General features: G+C 45.4%; 1 protein-coding gene across 1 annotated transcript in view; it reads left to right on the forward strand.

Annotated features, from left to right (window-relative positions):
• The window catches only part of LOC136648562 (receptor-type tyrosine-protein phosphatase V-like), a 72,426-nt gene that overhangs the window by 39,535 nt on the left and 14,056 nt on the right, over positions 1-18,835 (forward strand). Inside the window, exons 13-27 of the mRNA XM_066624679.1 lie at positions 339-611; positions 1,678-1,950; positions 3,649-3,921; positions 4,482-4,763; positions 5,265-5,399; positions 5,498-5,708; positions 6,093-6,160; positions 6,463-6,589; positions 7,082-7,129; positions 7,798-7,891; positions 8,294-8,384; positions 8,931-9,007; positions 11,804-11,938; positions 16,453-16,575; positions 17,047-17,207. Coding sequence (XP_066480776.1) covers positions 339-611; positions 1,678-1,950; positions 3,649-3,921; positions 4,482-4,763; positions 5,265-5,399; positions 5,498-5,708; positions 6,093-6,160; positions 6,463-6,589; positions 7,082-7,129; positions 7,798-7,891; positions 8,294-8,384; positions 8,931-9,007; positions 11,804-11,938; positions 16,453-16,575; positions 17,047-17,207 — 2,371 coding nt within the window. The remainder of the gene's footprint in view (positions 1-338; positions 612-1,677; positions 1,951-3,648; positions 3,922-4,481; positions 4,764-5,264; positions 5,400-5,497; positions 5,709-6,092; positions 6,161-6,462; positions 6,590-7,081; positions 7,130-7,797; positions 7,892-8,293; positions 8,385-8,930; positions 9,008-11,803; positions 11,939-16,452; positions 16,576-17,046; positions 17,208-18,835) is intronic.

Consider the following 18,835-nt stretch of genomic DNA (forward strand, 5'->3'; position numbering starts at 1 on the left):
GAGATGTGACCACAAGGGCCAAAGTGAACAGAGCTATCTGACCTGTGCTATGTAGGAAAGTTGACAGCATCTGGTCATTCTTGATCTTTAAAGATCTTTAGCTTTTAGACTGTTTCTTCTTCAATTTTTAGACAGAGAGGAAAAAGCTGCATTGAGAAAGATTAGATGGTGCCAGGCTGCTTTCTCTCAGCCTGCAAAGTCATTGATAGGGTAGATCTGTCAGCAAGGTTTGCTGTGTGGAGCCCATTATATAATTTCCCTACTTTGTAGCTACCACATGCAGCTAGTTCTTTCAATCACAATTCTTCATTCTAATGTAACCTCTTACTATTTCATAGCCCCCCTGCCTGCTACCTCTGTACAAATGTGGAATGAAAAACACCCAAACAGGCTGAATGTGGCTTGGGTACCAGCCTCTGGTAGACTGGATGGCTATCAGCTGAACCTATACCATGCATCATCTAGCACCATAGCATCTCAGACATCTCTTGGGGCAGATGCCACCAATTTCACTTTCTCAGGCTTAATACCTGGAGCCAAGTACTTGTTTGAGATCATCTCCAAAGCAGGACCCTATAGGACTTCAGCAGGGAACTTCAGTGATTGGACAAGTGAGTAGCACTAACCTGCATCTGATTTTACTCTGAATCTTAAATTTCTTGGGGTGGGGGGGAATCGACAAAGTTCCTCTGAAGTTGTAGCATTGCAACAGCATGTTGGTGCCAGGTGTAAAAGAAATTAGCATGCTCTGGTATTACTGATGCAAAGCAAAGAAACTTACTGGCAGTTCTCATCAGCTGAGGAGTGACCAATCCAGGCATATGTGGTGCTTTACAGTAAAAGCCACAAAAAACCCCAAAAACCTTGGTTCTTGTTCCAGGGAGCTTACAGCCTTAAATCTGGCAATGCAGAAAAGATGGAGAGGCAAGAACAGCACTGGGTGAAGGTGACTTTGTAACAATTGCAGTTACACATGCATAGATTTCATTGCCGTTGGGGATGATAACTTGGTAGTCAAGCAAGAGCACCTCAGGCAAAGAGAATTTTGAAAATAAGTTTTCATGAACTGAGGAGGGAAGTTTAGCAACTATTTCAAGGTTTGACAACAGTGTGAGTGATTTTGTTATCAGAAGACTCTTCCTCCTCATTCCCATCTTCATTTCCCACTGGAAGATTGCCATTACATCAGTCACAATGGCTTCAATCCTAACCTCACTTTCCTGGGAGTAAGTCCCACTGAACACAATAGGACTTACTTCAGAGTAGACCTGTTAGGATTGTGCACAATGGCCCTGGCAAAGATGCCCTCTTCCATACTGTAAAGTGGATTCTTCCCCATACAATCGATAGATGCTCCAAATTGTCATTACATTAGTTTCTATAGCTGTTTTATGTCATTTGGCTAAGGAATGTTGCTTCTGATCTCAGATTCTACAGTCTTTTGCAACACTGCCAGCATGAGATATGGGGTGAGGGTGGGATTTGAGACTTCAGTGCTTCTGCCATGATTAGCAGAATGCATTACGGAAAAAGAGACAAATACACATGAAGTTGATTGTTGACATTCATATTGAACGCAGAGTCCAACTTTCCTTGGCTCTGACTTGTGTAGTGCATACACAGTCTTTTGACCATAACAATACTGAAGATGCACATGTTTTCATTTTTTCTTCTTAGATCCTCTGCCTCCTCGCATGGTGCACCTATCAAACAAAGGGCACACCGACAAGCTGATCGCTGCCTGGCAACCCGGCTCAGGAGACCAAGATAGATATATGCTAACACTGTATTATGCTGGATCAGGCACTGTGGCAGCCAAGACATCTGTGAAGACAGATACCACTAATTTCACCTTCTTAGGCTTGGTCCCCGGAAGTAAATACTTGCTAGAAGTTGCTTCTCTAGCAGGACCCTATCGGATATCAGCAGCAAATGTCAGTGATTGGACATGTGCGTATGCGTTCAAACTTTTCTGTGTCAACAGAGAGACAATCTAGGGTTTGTAAATATAATTGGAATTAAGTGTGTGTTCCTTCAGTGAGTGTTTTCTGGCTAACAACCCAATCCAACATAAATCCCCACACAGTGGTGATCCCCACACTAGTAGTGGTGCCAGCATGGGCTACCCTGCATCCTGTGGGGGATTTTTGACTGCTGAAAGTCTCCTCAGGGTAAGGGGACATTAGTCCCCACCTTACCCAGCTCTTAAACACTTGTCCCCTTGCCCTGGAGTAAGCCCCAGCAACCACAACAGGTCAACTTGGAACTGCACCAGCATTCCCAATACAGGCCCTTGATTGGATTGTGTCATAAGTCCAGCTTCTCCCTGGTAATTTGTCTGGGAGCGCCTTTGAACTACACTGAATAGTTCTTAAATAAAAGTACAAGTGCCTGCACATGGAATGATGTTGGATTTGGCGTTGATGGTGCAAACTGATGGTGCAGACTTTCCTAGAGTGCAAACTGGGATACAACACTGCTGAGGGTGCAGTCCTAACCCCTTTTGTCAGTGCTTTCCAGCACTGACATAAGGGCAGTGCAGCTCTGAGGTAAGGGAACAAACATTCCCTTATTTGAGGAGGCCTCCATGAGTGACACCCAACTGCAAGATGCAGCACGTGTCCCATTGGGACCGCTATGCCAGCACTGACATAAGGGGTTAGGATTGCGCCTTAAGTCCTGTAACCTTATATTCAATAAGTTACTGTATATACTTCTGTATAAGTTAATCTCATGGATAAGTTGACAGCAAATTTTAAGCCAAAAATCATTCACTATGACCTGTGGATAAGTATAGGGTAAAACTTAGATGTGTATGAAAGCCTTTGAATTGGATATGGTCATTTTGTCTGATTTTAACCTTGTCCAGATTATGAAAAACAACATAAAAGTAATTGTTCTGAAGCTATTCTCAAACAGTAAGCAACCATTCTCCAAACAGAAAGGAAGGTGAAGGAGATTATGGGAGCTGGGCAGCCCAATCCTAACTTGTGCTGGAACTTGTGTCATATCCAGTATGGGATTGGGGCCTCAGCCCAGGGCAAGGGGAATGTATTCCCCTTACCCCGGGTAATGCGGCAGCAGCCCCAATGTGTCTACTTGGATCTGCTCCTCCAAAAGACGTGGTGCAGATCCAAGCAGCCTGGCACTGTGCTGAATCTCCCAGGAATAGGGTTAGGATCTGGCCCAAGTGCCGGATCCTGGCTCCACCTCCCTGCCCAGTCCCAGGCAGTCATCCTAGTGAGGGAATTGGTGTCAATTTCCCTTTTACTCCAATTCCCCTCTTGTCTAAGGTTGTTTTGATCGTGAACCAGTAAGCCGCAACTTCTTTTTCTTGATGTTCACTCTTACCATTTACAAAAATGTGCTGAAATGTGCTGAGGGGACTCAGTGGCAAGTACTGTGGTTAGCATTCACAGGAGCCCAGGTGCAGCCTCTGCTACATCTGTTTAAACAATTCAAGGCAGCAAGACATGGGAAGGATCCTCTCTGAGATGTCTGCTAATTAGGGCAAATGGGTCTGGATGACAGGGACCACTCTCATTCCTTACATAGCAGCAAGTTGAATCTCTCCAATCTTGAGACCCAAGAACTCCTGGCTTTTTGGCAACTGCTTCATTCTCTCCTGCTTTTGTTTTTACACCCCAGGTCCTTTGGTTCCCCGGAAACTCTCCATAACGGTTGTAAAGAGCAACCATGCGCTGTCGGTGTCCTGGAGGAAGCCCCTTAGCAAGCCAGAGCGCTGCCAGCTGCAGCTGTGGCATCCAGGCAACAGCACCATGCTGCAACACCACACTTTGGCCCAGTGGCAGATCCAGCATGTTTTCCCAGGGCTAGTCCCAGGGAGAAATTACTCCGTATCCCTCAGCTGCATTGCTGGTCCATATAAGACCAGTTCAGAGACAGTGACAGTGCCAATAGGTGGGTATTTGCTTGTCCTGCTGTAGGAGTGAATGGAGATAGTGAAAGGAAGAACTGCAAGACTTGTTTTTCATTTGCCATGATAAAGTCTGGAAAACTGTGTGTATATGTACATGTTGCAGTGACTGGCAGTTTGCAATGCCTCCATGCCATTTGAATGCCAGAGCACCACAGTCTCATGTTTCCATCTTCCAGGTGACCATAGGCCTTTTCATTCAGCTAGTGGCTGGTTACAGTTAGGGTGATGTCTGGTGACTAGGCTCTAGCAATAGGAGTGAGGAGGCTGGGCCGAGTGCTGACACCCACCATGCTTAGTGACAGGGCGCAAAGCTAGACCGAGGCCAAAGCCTCTTGGAACTGTTTAGCTTTGGGCAGTTTACTGGGCACTTGATGTTTCTGGAAACACATCAAGTGCCTGCTGACCTGTTCAAATACTGTTTTGTATTTGTATATGTAGTATGTACATATTCTGAACCTGCATTGTGGAGACCTGTGACTGTAGTAGAGATAGCCAAGTTCCATCCAGTCTGAGCCTGATTCATTGTGTCTTGTCTTTCCAGAACCCACTCAAGTGAAACTCCTGCAATGTCTGCCTGACACCACCAGTGTTTTTCTCAACTGGACCCTCCCTGAGGGTGATATTGAGACTTATGATGTGGCAGTGAAGAAATTCCCAAGAGGAGGAGGCCAGCATTCCATACAGTCTCTGGCTGTTTCCAGGGCTGAAGCCACCCTGGCTGAGCTGACCTCAAACACTTCCTATGAAATCAGTGTCAGTGCTGTTGGCAGTAATAGCATGAGGGGTCCCCCAGTGGCAGTTCTCTGCATCACATCTGTGGAAGGTATGTGATGTCCAGTCGCTCCAGTGCAACAAGATGCACATCCGGACATCCATTCAATTGATTGATTGAGAGTTTGGATCTGAAATGAGGGAGGTGTTAGATTGTTTGTAACAGATATCTCACAATTGCTATAGTGTAGTTGCTAAGACAGTGAGCTATAAGCCAGGCAGTCTTTCATTCAGTTCTCATCTCAGCCTTCAGCCTAGGTGGCTCCAGGAAACCACTGTTCTATAAACCTCAGCTTTCCATCTGTGATACGGGAATCATACTACTTCATTAATAATACTGCATTATTAATGCAGGCTAATTATGGCCTGCATTACTGGGTTGCTGTAAAGTTATGGAAGTGAAATGCTTGAATTTACTAGATAAATTTAGCATTATTATTCCTACTGTTATTATTGAAATGTTAACAAGATATGCACAAATCTAGACCTAGAACTGCAGCACCACCTACTGGCAACATTCTAACACCTGTTGCTTTCTGGCTTTCCACATCAGTCCTCCCCCCTCCTGTGCTAGCGGACATCCCCCAGTTTGATGCCAGCTCAAGGGTTGTCATTTCTCCCGACATGTTCAGTGAAGAGAATGGCCTCATCGAGTATTATGGTATTGTTGTCACCACCAATGAATCTTGTAAGTATCTGCCCTTCTACCTGCTGTCCTTGAGGGAGCATTCATGCTGCCCCCATAGTAAAAATACTGCAGTGGGTTTTTTTTTCCTGTATCTCCAGTATTGAGGCCTACGCAAGACATCATCTTCCGTACATGGTATGATCACTATTATGGGCAGGAAGACTCATACCTGGCTGTGCTGGTCCCAAACCCATTTCATCTCAATGAAAGCAACAGTCCCAAGGCCTGGCCAGTGACAGTGGGTACAGAGGAATGTAGCCGCCCCCAGCAGACCTGCAATGGAAAACTGAAGACCGATGCACAGTACAGGTAAGAACATAAGGACTATCTTGCTGGATAGCATGAGATTTTCATCTTGTCCACCACTTGTCATCCAGATACCCTTAAGATTCTCACCAGCAGAGCAAGATAGGGACTGCAATCTCCTGTAGTTTATGCTCAGCATTTGCTAATTTGAGTCCTACTGCTTCTCAGCATGGATGTTTAAGATAAAGCATGGGGAAAAGTCAGCTAGTTATGGACAAACCTCATTCTCCCGTGGAACTTATGAGCTATTGCATAACTGTTCCAGCTGAGCTCTGAAAATGCCAGAGGAGGAAAATTAGACATTCTGTCTAAAGAATTGAAGCGGGGGGGGGGGGGTTAGGACGATGGTATGGTACAGCTAACTCATCACTGAGTTTGGTTCTCTAGGTTCAGCATCGCTGCATTCACCCGATATAGCCAGCAAGCTCCTAAAGTGTCATTCACAGCCTTCTCAGGTGAGGTTTTTCTCTTCTTCTCATTGTACTCTAGGTTAACTAAACCCCTGGTTTCTTGACAAATTTCACTAAGACTTTTCCTGCATCTTCCATGAATAAGAGAAATTCATTAAAATGATTCTTCACTGATTGCGTTAATCTTGAATGTTTCCTAATGAACAAAATAGAGTGAAGCTTATTAGTGGAGAGAAAGGTTGCAGGGATCCCAGAGTGTGTGCAAGAACTTGTCTTGGGGCTTACCTAAATCTTTGGGGAGAAAGGGGCCTCATATAAATTGGACTTCTCCTTGTCTCTGTGTCCAGCGGCAGATGCCTCCCCAAACTCTGCAGCTTTGTCTGCCCCAGTTGTGGCTGGGATCATTATGGGATTTCTCGTGACAACCACAGCCATTGCTGGATGGGTCTACTTGAAGCATCTGAGAGCAAAGAGGTAAGGAACTTGCAGGCATTGTCACAGGGGAAGCAAGACCATGGCAGACTTTCTTCTTGGGAACTGGGCCTTGGAGTATAATAGAAAGATTCTATATTTTCCTTCTGACGCTAAAGCAGAGGAAAGGGAAATGGATTTCTAGGGGAGAATTGGCAGGCATGAGAGAGATTCTTGCACTTCTTCCCTATAACTCTCACTTGGTGGTTTTTAAAAGTTTAAACAATTCCAGAAAAAATTAGGCATTTGCAAGAGAGAACATAGGTACAGGAGAGCTTCAATAACCCTTCCTCTCAAGTGTCAATTTTCTCTTGCAAATGAGAAAATTCACATGCATTCACTTTGTTTTGGCAAATGTAGGTTTGGGAACACACATGTGCCAAGAGAATGTCCAGTTCTCACTTTTCAAGAGGGACAGTCTGCCAGAAGCAAGATGCTTGCTTCCCACTCAGTTGGACAATCCATGTCATAACTATCCATGTTTCTTGCTTTCAGAATGAAAAAGACCAACATGCCCCAAGAAATGGCCACATATAGTCCGAAGTGAGTGAAGCTACATTCATGTCTTCTTGTTCAGTTAAAAACACCTTCTGCCATAAGTATTGAGCCAGACTGTTGGGCAGGGTAAGAACAGATGTGGCTGTTTCATCATTCCAGTACATCCTGGCAAGGAGATATTTTGCCTACAGTCCTTATGCACAGGATACATATCATGGGCTTTCAGCTTATGAATTCTAGCCCCTAAGTACACTTGGACCATCTCCTTTCCCCAAGGCCAAAACTCAGTAGTCTCTCTTTTCACAGAAATTTGTTATGAAGTTCTATTACCATACTCGTATTGTATTCCCCCATCATATAACATCCCCCCATCTAACCTCTTGCTCGTTGTCCAACAAGGGAACTCATGCTGCACCCCTAAAAATCACACTTGAGAAAGAGCTTGGGAAATTTCTAAGTCAAGCAATGGGATGAACAGAAATCTGAGCTCCTTTGGCCACTATAGCAAAAGTGTCATGAACTGTTGATTTTACCGCTATAGCAAGCAAATACTCATGTTTGTGATCCGGAACCTGTCTGAAAGGAATGTGAATGTTACCTTGTTTGCTGTGAGTGTACTTTAATTAAGCCACCCTCTTAGCACCTGCCTAAAGAGGCCCTGGCACTGACACTGTTTCACCACCCTCTTTGCTGTAAATTTTTGTTTCTTGCAGAAATACACACCGGCCAATTCCTATACAAAGTTTCAAGCAGTACTATGAGACGAGGACAGCAAACTGCAATCATGGGTTCTTTCAGGACTTCGAGGTAATTGCCTCTTACTTCTCCTAGTTCAAATTCAGTCCAGATGGGTTAGGGTCAAACAACTTCACCATTAGACTGTAAAATTTTGCCTGTTCCATACTCTGTATTGAGATTTAATTTTTTTTACCGTTTTTGAAATGTCCATCAAAGCCAAGCAAAAGTCAGAAAGAATCATCTCTCCCTCTTTGCAGTACTGAAGTGTCAGTATTTGCATACATTGTGGGCAGTGGAACAGAAGAGTCTGTAACCACACCTACTTCGCTTCAGCAAGGCTACTTTACCATGTGTTTTCAGATCATGTCCTCCCCCCCCCCACTACAAAGCTGGAACCAGGCTTAGGTGAGCCTAAGTTGTATCTTGAGAGACCATGATCATACTGAGAAAGATTCTTTTTGTTTCCTACAGGAGCTAAAAGAAGTAGGGAAAGAACAACCCAAAATAGAAGCTGAACTTCTTGCCAATGCCTTCAAGAACCGCTACCCTCATGTCCTACCTTGTAAGTTCTGGCTAGAGGCATTTCTGGCTAATTCGCTATTTTCCATATCTCTGCATGAGAACTCAGCCTTTGTATATGAGCTCTCACACTGCATCAAGAACTAAGAAAATGCTGGCTACTAGTCTTGGGAGTTGGCTGTAGCCCATTGATAGGAAGTACTATCAAGTTAGAGAATCACAATAACTAGTCCCTCTGATAAACCCCTTTTAGAAATGTCACACTTCTTCCACTGGATCTCTCTTTAGGTCAGATGTGAGGCATTAGTACCTTGGTGTTACAACTTATTCCTGACTTCTTAAATATAACATGCAAGGGCCAACCTGCTATTAAGGTGGCAGGGTGAGGTCGCTACCTCAGTGGATGGCTGTAGGACAGTGCCCCATGCCCAGGCCACTTAATCCCAACTCTTCTTTCCCTACACTTATAGCAATAATGGCAGTTAAAGACACAGGGGCATGCATAAAAGGGACAGTGGCGTCTGCCAGTTCTGTAGATACCTGAGTGTTACGTCTTATGACATGTAATCCTTGAATCTGTTCATTGCAGATGATCATTCCCGAGTGAAGCTGAGTCTGCTGGATGGGGAACCCCACTCTGACTACATCAATGCAAACTTTGTGCCAGTGAGTTCTTGTCTAGTACCTTAGTATGCCTATTAATCAGTGCCGTGTGAGTGCTCTGCAGTGAGGACTCCATGTGAGTCTTCTCACACGAGGAAAACAAAACACGTGGGGTTCTGAGGGATCATTAGAAAATCCCCCAAAACTTCTCACTAGACTATTGATCATGTTGGAAGTGGAACAGTTGGGATTTGCCAAAGCTAATTAGCAGAGGTGAAGGGGAGGGTAACATGCAGCAAACAAGCAGGGTCTTGAGGATACCTAGAACTTGGAGGCTGAAATATACAGGGTATGAACTGAAGCAGCAGGCATGCACACAGCCAAGATGTTCAGCCACTATTCTAGCAGCTCCCTCTCCATATTTAGGGCAGGCAGCCTATCTCTCTCTTTTTATTTTTAAATTTCACATGTTTATCTGCTCGTTAATCTCTTTATTAATTAAGAAAAAGGAAACTTCTTTCAACATTTTCTTCAGGGTTCTGGTGTGTGCCCCTGTGCATGTATGGTCTTGGTAACAACATGGAGGGGCAGCCATTTAGCCCCATGCACAGACAGCTCCTACTACATCCTTGCAGAGCTGCTCGGTCAGAACAGAACCGTAAGAAGAATACTTAGATTGAAAACAGTGAGAGTGCTCCCAGAGCAGTCCCAGTGCTCTAAAAATGTTACCTCTGTCTTTACCCTCCCTTTCCTCTTTCTCCTCCTGCTATTTACAGCTGCATGTTAAAGAGCTTGGATGTATCCCTCACTCCTCTCGGGTGATTTGTCCAGGTAATAGCTAAGAAACATGCTTGTGTGTGTGTGCATGCACTACTCAGGTTTGCATGCAGCAGCCTGTTTATGTGTACATGGCACATATGTGTTTTTTGCACAGTAAGTCATATTTGCAAGGCTGCACAAGAACACTATACCTGGTTTGCATGTTCGTGTTTAAGATTGGAAATTAACGTCCTTAGCACAAGGTCAGACTGGACTCCTTTACAGGCTGTGGGCCCAATCCTATCCAACTTTCCAGCACCGGTGCAGCTACAATGCAGCCCAAAGGTAAGGGAACAAATGTTCCCATACCTTGAGGTGGCCTCTGTGACTGCCCCACCATCACAGGATGCAACACATGTCCCACTGGCACAGCTGCACCGGCACTGGAAAGTTGGATAGGATTGGGCCCTCAGTTGACTCAATGCGTGAGACTAACTAGTCATGTTGGAAACAGAATACTGTACTAGATGGACCTTGGTCCGATCTGGAAAAACAATTATTGTACTCTTATGTGTGAACTTCCCAGAGCAATAGAAGGCAAGGCATATATTAAAAGCTATACTTAAAAACCACAGTGGTCTAAAAACAACTGATTAAAACATAAAAATATCAGACAAAGAACAGATAAAGTCAGCAGGTAAAAACATCCAACAGGCCTCCCCCAATTGATCCTCAGCTATCAAACTCCTCCACCCACCCACCCATCAAAAGCTGTATGAAATAAAAAATTTCAAGCCCCGTTGGAAAGTGTCCAGGGAGGGGACTGATTGTAATTCACCAGGGAGAGATTTCCACATTTGGGGAGCAACCACTGGTAAGGCTCTTCCTCTCACTACTGCCCCCCTTGCTTCAAGGGGGACACACAAAGAAGGGCCCCTTCTGAAGATCTTAGGGGACAAGCTGATCTATTTGAGAGAAGGAGGTCCTTCAGATATTTTGGCCTCAAACTTTTAAGTAGTCTGGATTTTGAGCTCTTTAGAAACATGTCGCCTTTGGCATCAGATCTAAAAACTCACTTTTAAAAAATAATGAAAAGAGAAAAGGAAGAGACTGTTGGAATGTAATCAGTCAGAATCTATGTAGCTAAACATTGTACAATTAAAAAATCTCCATATGTTAATCATTGGGTACATGAGAGAATTGTTGTGTGTGTTCGGTACATGAATAAGCTCATAAGAAATAAACAAATAATTTTCCTGTTTGGATGGAATGCTTTGTGGAAATAACAAATATTTACATTCTGCTGTAGGAGACCTTGTGCACCACCCAGCAAAAGTTAGTCATGACTACATTCCGTTCTATTGTTTTCAATAGGACATACAGACCAATCCTACCCCCCCCCCCGGTTGGCTGAGCTGCACAAAAACAGGAGCGCTATATCCAACGGGGGCGGGTGGGGGTGGAAACAAATCAAGAGGCTTTGAAGGGGAAAGGGGGTTTAAATATCTGTAAGCCTCCTCTGTAAGCCTCCCACTCTGCAGTGAATCTCCTTGGATCTGCCTCAGCGATTTCACTGGTACAAGTCCAAGTAGTGACTAGGGACGGGGAGGCTGCTCATGGAAGGGATGGGATCTGACATATGCCATTGCTGCCAGATCCACCTCCTCCCGCAGCCTCCCTACCCTTCCAACACGCATTCCCACCTCCCCCACTGGCCTGCTTGCTCCGGCAGATGGCCAGCAATCCTCCACACACATGGGAAGTCTCTGGCCTTCCTGCTGGTGCTTGGTAGCACTCTACTCTGCACACTGCCAGAGCATGCTTTGCAAGTGCTTTGCAGCAGTCGCCATCAGCGGAATGCATATTCTGTTTGCAGTGGGATCCAATAGGATTCAGCTGTTAGTCACTGCTAATTTTATTGGATTGTGCTCAGTCCAGGCTGCTAAGGAAGGTTTGCTTTGAAAGAAAACAAAAAACCACACCCTGAGTTAATTCAAAAAACATAATGAGCGCTTTATATTTTTCCTCGATATATGCTGCTATCTGCATCCAGAAAGGAATTCTGTATTTGCTGCTAATTCTGTCTCTCCCTTTTTGCAGGGTTACAACTCCCCACAGGAGTTTATTGTCACACAGGGGCCCTTGAAGAAAACCCTGGATGACTTCTGGCGCCTGGTTTGGGAGCAGCACATCTGCACCATTGTCATGCTGACTGTAGGCATGGAGAATGGCCGAGTAGGTCTGCTGGGTCTCTCGCTCCATTAGTGCCCTCTGCACGGGTAGTGGGATATCGTGGGTGGGCATGTGGAACACAGGCTTCTTCTCTTGAAGATTCTCAGGGGGCTGATGCTCTAGTTCTAGGTGCACAGGATTTTGAGGGCTGACCAAGCTGTTACATGCAGATTTATTTATTTTGTCACATTTATATGCCATCCTTTCTCCAGGGAGCTCAGGATGGTGTACACAGTTCCTTCACTCCTTTTGTAATCACAACATTGAGGTGGGTTAAGCGGAGAGAGAGGGTCACCTAGGCAGCTTCCTGGCTGACCAGTGATTTGAACCTGGATCGTCCAGACCTAAGTCCAACTCCTGAACCACTACACCATCCTGGAAATAAGAGTCTATTAACTATTAACAAAACTGTTAATAGTTGGGAGGCAATGATCTTCAGTGAGGAGCTACTCAAAATAGCTCCTCCAAAGTACTCTTTCTTCAGTGAAAATATATGAGTACAACTGAGATTTTATTTGTATAAGCTGAGAACCCAGCATGTCAAACAGTATGAATTAACACGTCTTGAGGGAAAATTGATGTTGGCAATAATAACAGATCAAAAATTTATAAAATCTTGTTAAATTATGAATATTGTATGAAGAAGAACAAATTTAAAGGCTACTTATTTAAATAGGCTCAAAGATACGTGCTGGTGTGGACAGAGCCAATCTTTTCTCCTTTTATACTTGCTGGAAGAATGACATGCCAGCTAGACCTGCATAATAACCATGGATGTGAGTACAGGTGGGGCATCTTTATCCACGGATTTGGTATCCAAAGATTTGACTCAGTGTGGGTGCCGGACCCACACAGGAGGCCCTCACCTGCTCCAGACATGACCAGAAGTGCCTTCCAGTCACATCCTTTCTGAGGCCCAGGGAGACTGTCCACAGCTTATTTGGTCTCAGAACAGCTCCAGACACCAGGAGGTCCTCTGGTGGACTCCACCCACAGTTTCCATTATCCACCAGTGGGGATTCGGGAAGAAACCCACTGTGATACTGAGGTCCAACCATATATGTTCATCCCCATCAGTAGGGGGAGCTGGTGTACCTGTTATCTATTCAGTGATGGCCCTTGCCCTGGCCATCTAACACTTCTCCAGACATATGGATCATTTCTTAGGCCATCAGGCTTAGAGAGAAGAGGGAGGGGAGAAGTCAGAGTAGTGATGCTAGCAGGTCAACAAGAATGGTTGTATTTCCTGGGAGTTGCTTCCTATGTTATATATTTCTACCCAGAAAGCACATAAATGAGGTCTAAGACCACCCTGGAAGAAATGTTCTCTGTTATCTATATTATAATATTACCTATTATCTATCTATCTATATATCTATCATTTGTAATATTATGTATTATCTATTCAGTTATCTATTCAGGGCCTAGTGTAAGATTTGTGTGCCACTTTGTTCAGTGGCATCACTAGGATTCGTGTCACCCGGTGTGGGAGGCCTGCTCGTCACCCCATGCAGTGGGCAGGGCAACACCTCAGGTGATGGGCATGGTGATGTACCATCACCCCACCCCCACTGGTTTTTTTGGCAGTACCTTTTGATAGAACACAGATATTTCAATGTGGTTTGTTTCATTGCATTCCGCATGAAATTACTCATTGATTGATATATAACATGATGGTATTATTCCTCCAAACTCTGATTTTAGTGATTTTGAAAACTTGTAGAGTCACACACACACACCCCATGTCAACTTACTAACACCTTATTGCAGCAGTTCTCAATCTTTTAGCACTGGGACCCACTTTTTAGAATGACAATCTGTCCAGGACCCATTGGAAGTGATGTCATGGCCAGAAGTGACATCATCAAGAAAATTAAAAGAAATATAAATTAAAAGAAATAATTAAATAAGGGGGAGCCAGTCCTGTTCCACCAAGTGAATTTTCTCTGTAGCCTGCCTGCAATACCCCCCCCCAAAAGAATCAGTGAGATTTCCAGCCCTCCCCAGTGCCCAGTTTAAAGTTCTACTATTTAAGGCATATCAAGATAAAGACCCACCTGGCTTTACAAGTGCAAAATAGAAAACTTTCCGCTTACCAGTTGAAGTCCTTCTGGAGCATTTGTTGCACTCCAGTTCCATCGTATCGGGCCCATTCTGGTGTCTTGACATTCCCCTTTGCCTGGCCTGATTACAAACCAAGGCATGTCTGCCTACTCATGCGTAAACATGACCATGAGGCTGTTTTGCTTTCCATGGGGCTCAATACACTCGCAGCTGGGAGGGAGGGACCTCCTCGGGTGTTTTGGGGGGGCTGCATTCATTGGATCAGGACCATTCTGACATTGTGGGAGTCCTCTCAGCCTGCCCTTTCCAACAGACTAAGGCAGGTTCATCTACTTGCGAGTAAATGTGGCCACATGGCTTCGTTCGCTTTCCATAGGGCTCAATACACTCGCAGCTGGGAGGGAGGGACCTCCTTCTTGGATGTTTTATGGGGGCTGTATTCATTGGATAGGGACCATTCTGGTGTTGTTGGATTCTTCTCAGCCTGCCCTTTCCGATGGACTATGGCAAGTATGCCTACTTGCAAGTAAATGAGCGATACAGCTCAGTTTCACTTTCCATAGTACTCCATGCATTTTTTCTTTCCTTTTTTTGGCCATAACTTTTGAAGGAAAGGAGCTATTTCTATCTGGTTTCTGCATTGCATTCTACTGGACATTTCGCATCCAATGGTGTATGGCAAACCGCAATTTTAGCGCGTCATCCCCCCTGTGCCCGTCACCCCCCTTGCACGTCACCTGGAGCGGCCCACACCCCCTGCACCCCCCTAGCGACGCCACTGACCTTATTTTTAATGTTTGCTTGCCTGCTTAAGTGGCCTCATGCTTCTCTTGCTCTTATTTTGCAGTAAGTGTATACAAACACTTTGCATAACTCAACTCTGCTGTGAATGAGTTGTTTTCTTCTGTAGCTCTGCTACTAACCCTTCAGGACTCTCGCCATTATTTTTCACCATCTTTAAAAAAAAACAATAAATGCCTGTGTCCTCATTAAAAAGAAAAACACTTTCATGCCATTTTTATAAGAAAATGAAAGAACAATATATATAAAAAATAGCAAAATAAGCATGGTAGGAAAGAGACAAAATTTGTATAGTAAGACGGTGAGGCAGTGGAGCCAGAGACCCCTTTCTGGGGTGACTACAGCAGGGCCATGCTGTTTACCTGAGAGAACTGAGGAGGAATGCCCTGAGTGAATGGCAGTGGTTGCCTGCGTGGGGCGGGTAGCTTTGCCTTCTAGCTAAGATGAGGTGGGAGAAAATGAAGGACTGAGGGAACTCCTCTCATTTCCTTCTCCAGTGCATTTTGTAAATGCAAATAACAAAATAACCCAAAAGAGCTCACAGTCTCTCCAGTAAAACCTCAACAGTGGTAGCTGGGCAAGAGAAGATAGCTGGATCTGTTGTTGTGAGAAACTAGGAGTACTTGTACCACACTTGGTGGTGAGGGGGCAGGCAGGCATTTGCAACTCAGTGTAGGGCAGGTAATTAGAAGTTGAATAGCTTCTGAGAAGTTGATTAGCTTTTGGAACGAATTGCCAAAAATCAATGTATTCTTGGGTTCACATAATAATATTTTCAAGATACAGGGCCTATTTATCCACGGATTTTTTATCTGCAGATTTGTCTCAATGGGGCGGGGGTACTGAAAGTCACACACACCTTTGCCTCCTTTGCCCTTCGCTGGCTGGCATCTCACTCCGTTACCAGGCAGCTGAAAACACTGCAAAAAGGCTCTGCCTCGCCCAGGCAGGGACTAGCCCTGGAGCCATGGAAGAGGTTCCCCCTTTGAAGGAACAGTAACATTCCTGGAACCCCTAAGCCAGCAAAGAGGCTGAAGAGGGCGGCGGAAAACCCTGTGTAACCAGAATGAGTGCAGCAAGGTGGAGCGCTCGCGCACTCACTCACTCACTCACAGGGGCAGGTGTGGTAGCAACAGAGGGGATTGCTTTAAAAAACCCAGGGAGTGTTTGCTGAATTCCCCCCCCCCCCAATGGTGCAGGCAATCAAGACACAAGCAAGTTTTCCCACCAAGCAAAGCATGAGATTTAACCTACAATCCTCTCCACACTTTCCTAGGAGTAAGCCCCATTGATGGAATGGGGTTTACTTCTGAATAGAAACGCATAGGGCTGGACTCTGAAAAGCTCAGCATCCCACATGTGAAAGAAGCGGGACAGCTGGCAACAGGAGGGCTGAGTGCGAAGCAGAGGGGATAGGACTGAGAACAGCTGCCTTAGTTTCCTTCCATCTGGAAGTGTCAGGCTGCAGCGTGTTTGCGTAATGTTGTGGAATTCAGCACAACGGAACAGAACTAACATGGATAAATAGGCTCCACCTGTACAATGGAGTCTCTGGAACAGATTAGTATCATAAAGTGGGGTCCACTGCATTTTATACTTAGTTCCCCTTTCTTTGCCAGTATTCTTTGCCAATTTTCTGTCTCTCCTCATAGGTGCTGTGTGAATACTACTGGCCCTCAGACAACTCTCCCATCTCTTCTGGGCAGATCAGCATCCACTTGCTTGCTCAGAATTTTGTGGATGAATGGGCCACACGGGAGTTTAAGCTCCAGCATGTAAGTAGAAGAGCCAGGAGTACTTTTGCCCCCATGACAGCTCTCAGTAAGTTTGCCAAACCAAAACTGCAATATCATGGAAACAGTGTTCTTCTAGGGCAGTGGTTCCCAAACTTCTACTCAGAAGGTGGGAACACTGTAATTATTTTGGGGTGTGGGGGTGGCAGCACTGTAGCTGCCACCACCAAGGGACTTTGTAACATACCTGGGGGGTAGTGCTGGCCATCTGGAGGGTGCGGGATGGGGCTCACAGCCCCCTCTGTGGGTCTCCCCATTGCTCCAGGTCATATCTTCAATTGCGACCCACTTCCGATTTGTGGTCTTAGTTTTATTATGTTTTATTGTGGTTTATTCTTTGTTGTTAGCTACCTTGAGCATCTCCTTGATGGCAGAGGAAAATGTACAAATACATAAATATTGCTGGAGATACTGTCTTGGTTGTGGTACTAATGTAGCCTTCTCCTATCCCAGGAAGCCCTCAATATGGAAAGGAGAGTGATCCATCTACACTACACAGCATGGCCTGATCATGGTATCCCTGAATCTACAACCTCCTTGATGACCTTTCTGGAGTTGGTGCGAGCCCATATGCAAGGTGCAAAGGAATCTGGGCCAACACTGATACACTGCAGGTGAGTCACAGGCGGGCAACCCACTTGGCTGCCTCTGTGAGGAAATCAGTAACAAAGTCATCCACCTGACGAAGCACCAGTTGTGGACCTACCATAAGGTTCGATAGGGCAAAAGCCCCAGGCGCGCAGCACCAGAACCCTGCAGAAGCTTCTCTGAAGTTCCCAACAGGGGCAGACACTGTGCTTCCAGTTTCCCGAAAGCACAGTTTATAGCGTCAGGGAACCTCACAGAAGTTTCCCCAACACATTCCTAGGTTGCACAAGGCTCTGTGAACCTCAGGTGTGGTGGTGTGGGGATTTTTGCACGGGGGGGTGGCGATAGCCTGCAGGGGGGCACCATTGCGGACCTTTGCCCCGGGCGCGGGGCTGGGGAGGTCTGCTGCTGTGAGGCACATAACTTTCTCTGGTCAACTCAGTTCTCTTTTGACAGTGCCACTTTGAGAGAAACATGGAGAAGGGCATATCTGAATGCTTCCAGACAACAACACCCTTTGTGTATGAAAAGCTATCATTTCAGGGAAGATAATTGTAGCCTAATTTTTTTTCTGCCATACTATCTTTCCACACGCAGGGAGTTTTGACCTGTGGGAGCATTCTAAACATAGATGGGGAATTGCCCTTTTGAAGTCTAGAAGGGTTATATGATGCACTCTTTCTGAATTTGTGAGTTGTCTGTGTACTTAAATGGGCAGGCTGCCCTTTTTAAGGGTCTGTAAATAAAGGGTAACCTGCAGGAAATTTTTTCATTGACAGGACATGCATACAAGGTATTTGATTCCAGGAACCATATGCATGTGGCTATTTAGCCAGTGCAGGTTCTCTGTTACTTTGCATGGTGGATGGTACAACAGGTCGACCCATGTGGGCTTTGTTGTCTGTGTAATCCAAGGTCTGATGTCGGTATGAGCTTGTTTTTAACCGGATCATACTTTTTTGTGTGTGTGGGGACTGAGTTTTTTGTTTGATGCTAAAGTTTTCAATTGGAAATGAGAGACTCTCTTGCTGAACTGTCCTGTTATGAAGTGACGGCTGTTACCCTAGCCACTATTGATTGGTATATAGTTGACTATGCACATATAAACACTCCACTGTGTGCCCACAGCCCAGCCCATAATGTTAGATCTGTTATAGTTAGGGCGCAGTCCTAACCAGCACTTATGCCTGCATAGGAGCCCCGGGAGGGTCGCAAACGTGTTGTAAAGCACGTAAAACTTCAAGCCGCTTCGCTCTCCTTGGACATGTGCCACCTCCAGATGTGCCGCAGGTCCGAAGAGACCCATTGGGGCTGGCAGCCCTTACCCAGGGGTAAGGGGAACAGCTTCCCCTTGCCTCTGGCTGAGCCGCTGCTGGCCAGAAACCCACGTTGGATGCAGAGCAAGCCTGCTTCTTTCCTGCTCCAGCGCGGGTTTGGATTGCGCCCATAGATAGATGAAGGCTGACCTAGAGTTGATAGAATTTGGGTGAGGGTTCCTGATGATGGTTGCTATGATGATTAGAAGCCCTAAGCTATGGGAAACATATTGGAAATGTTCTCATCTTCTGTGGGAGTGGGACTACCCTCACATCCATTTTGATTCGTAAAGCCGATTCTTTGTCTGTTTTAACTTGTGCACCTACAAACGTTGGAG

The sequence above is a fragment of the Tiliqua scincoides genome, chromosome 4 (genome assembly GCF_035046505.1).
Source record: "Tiliqua scincoides isolate rTilSci1 chromosome 4, rTilSci1.hap2, whole genome shotgun sequence".
NCBI classification, from domain to species: Eukaryota; Metazoa; Chordata; class Lepidosauria; order Squamata; family Scincidae; genus Tiliqua; species Tiliqua scincoides.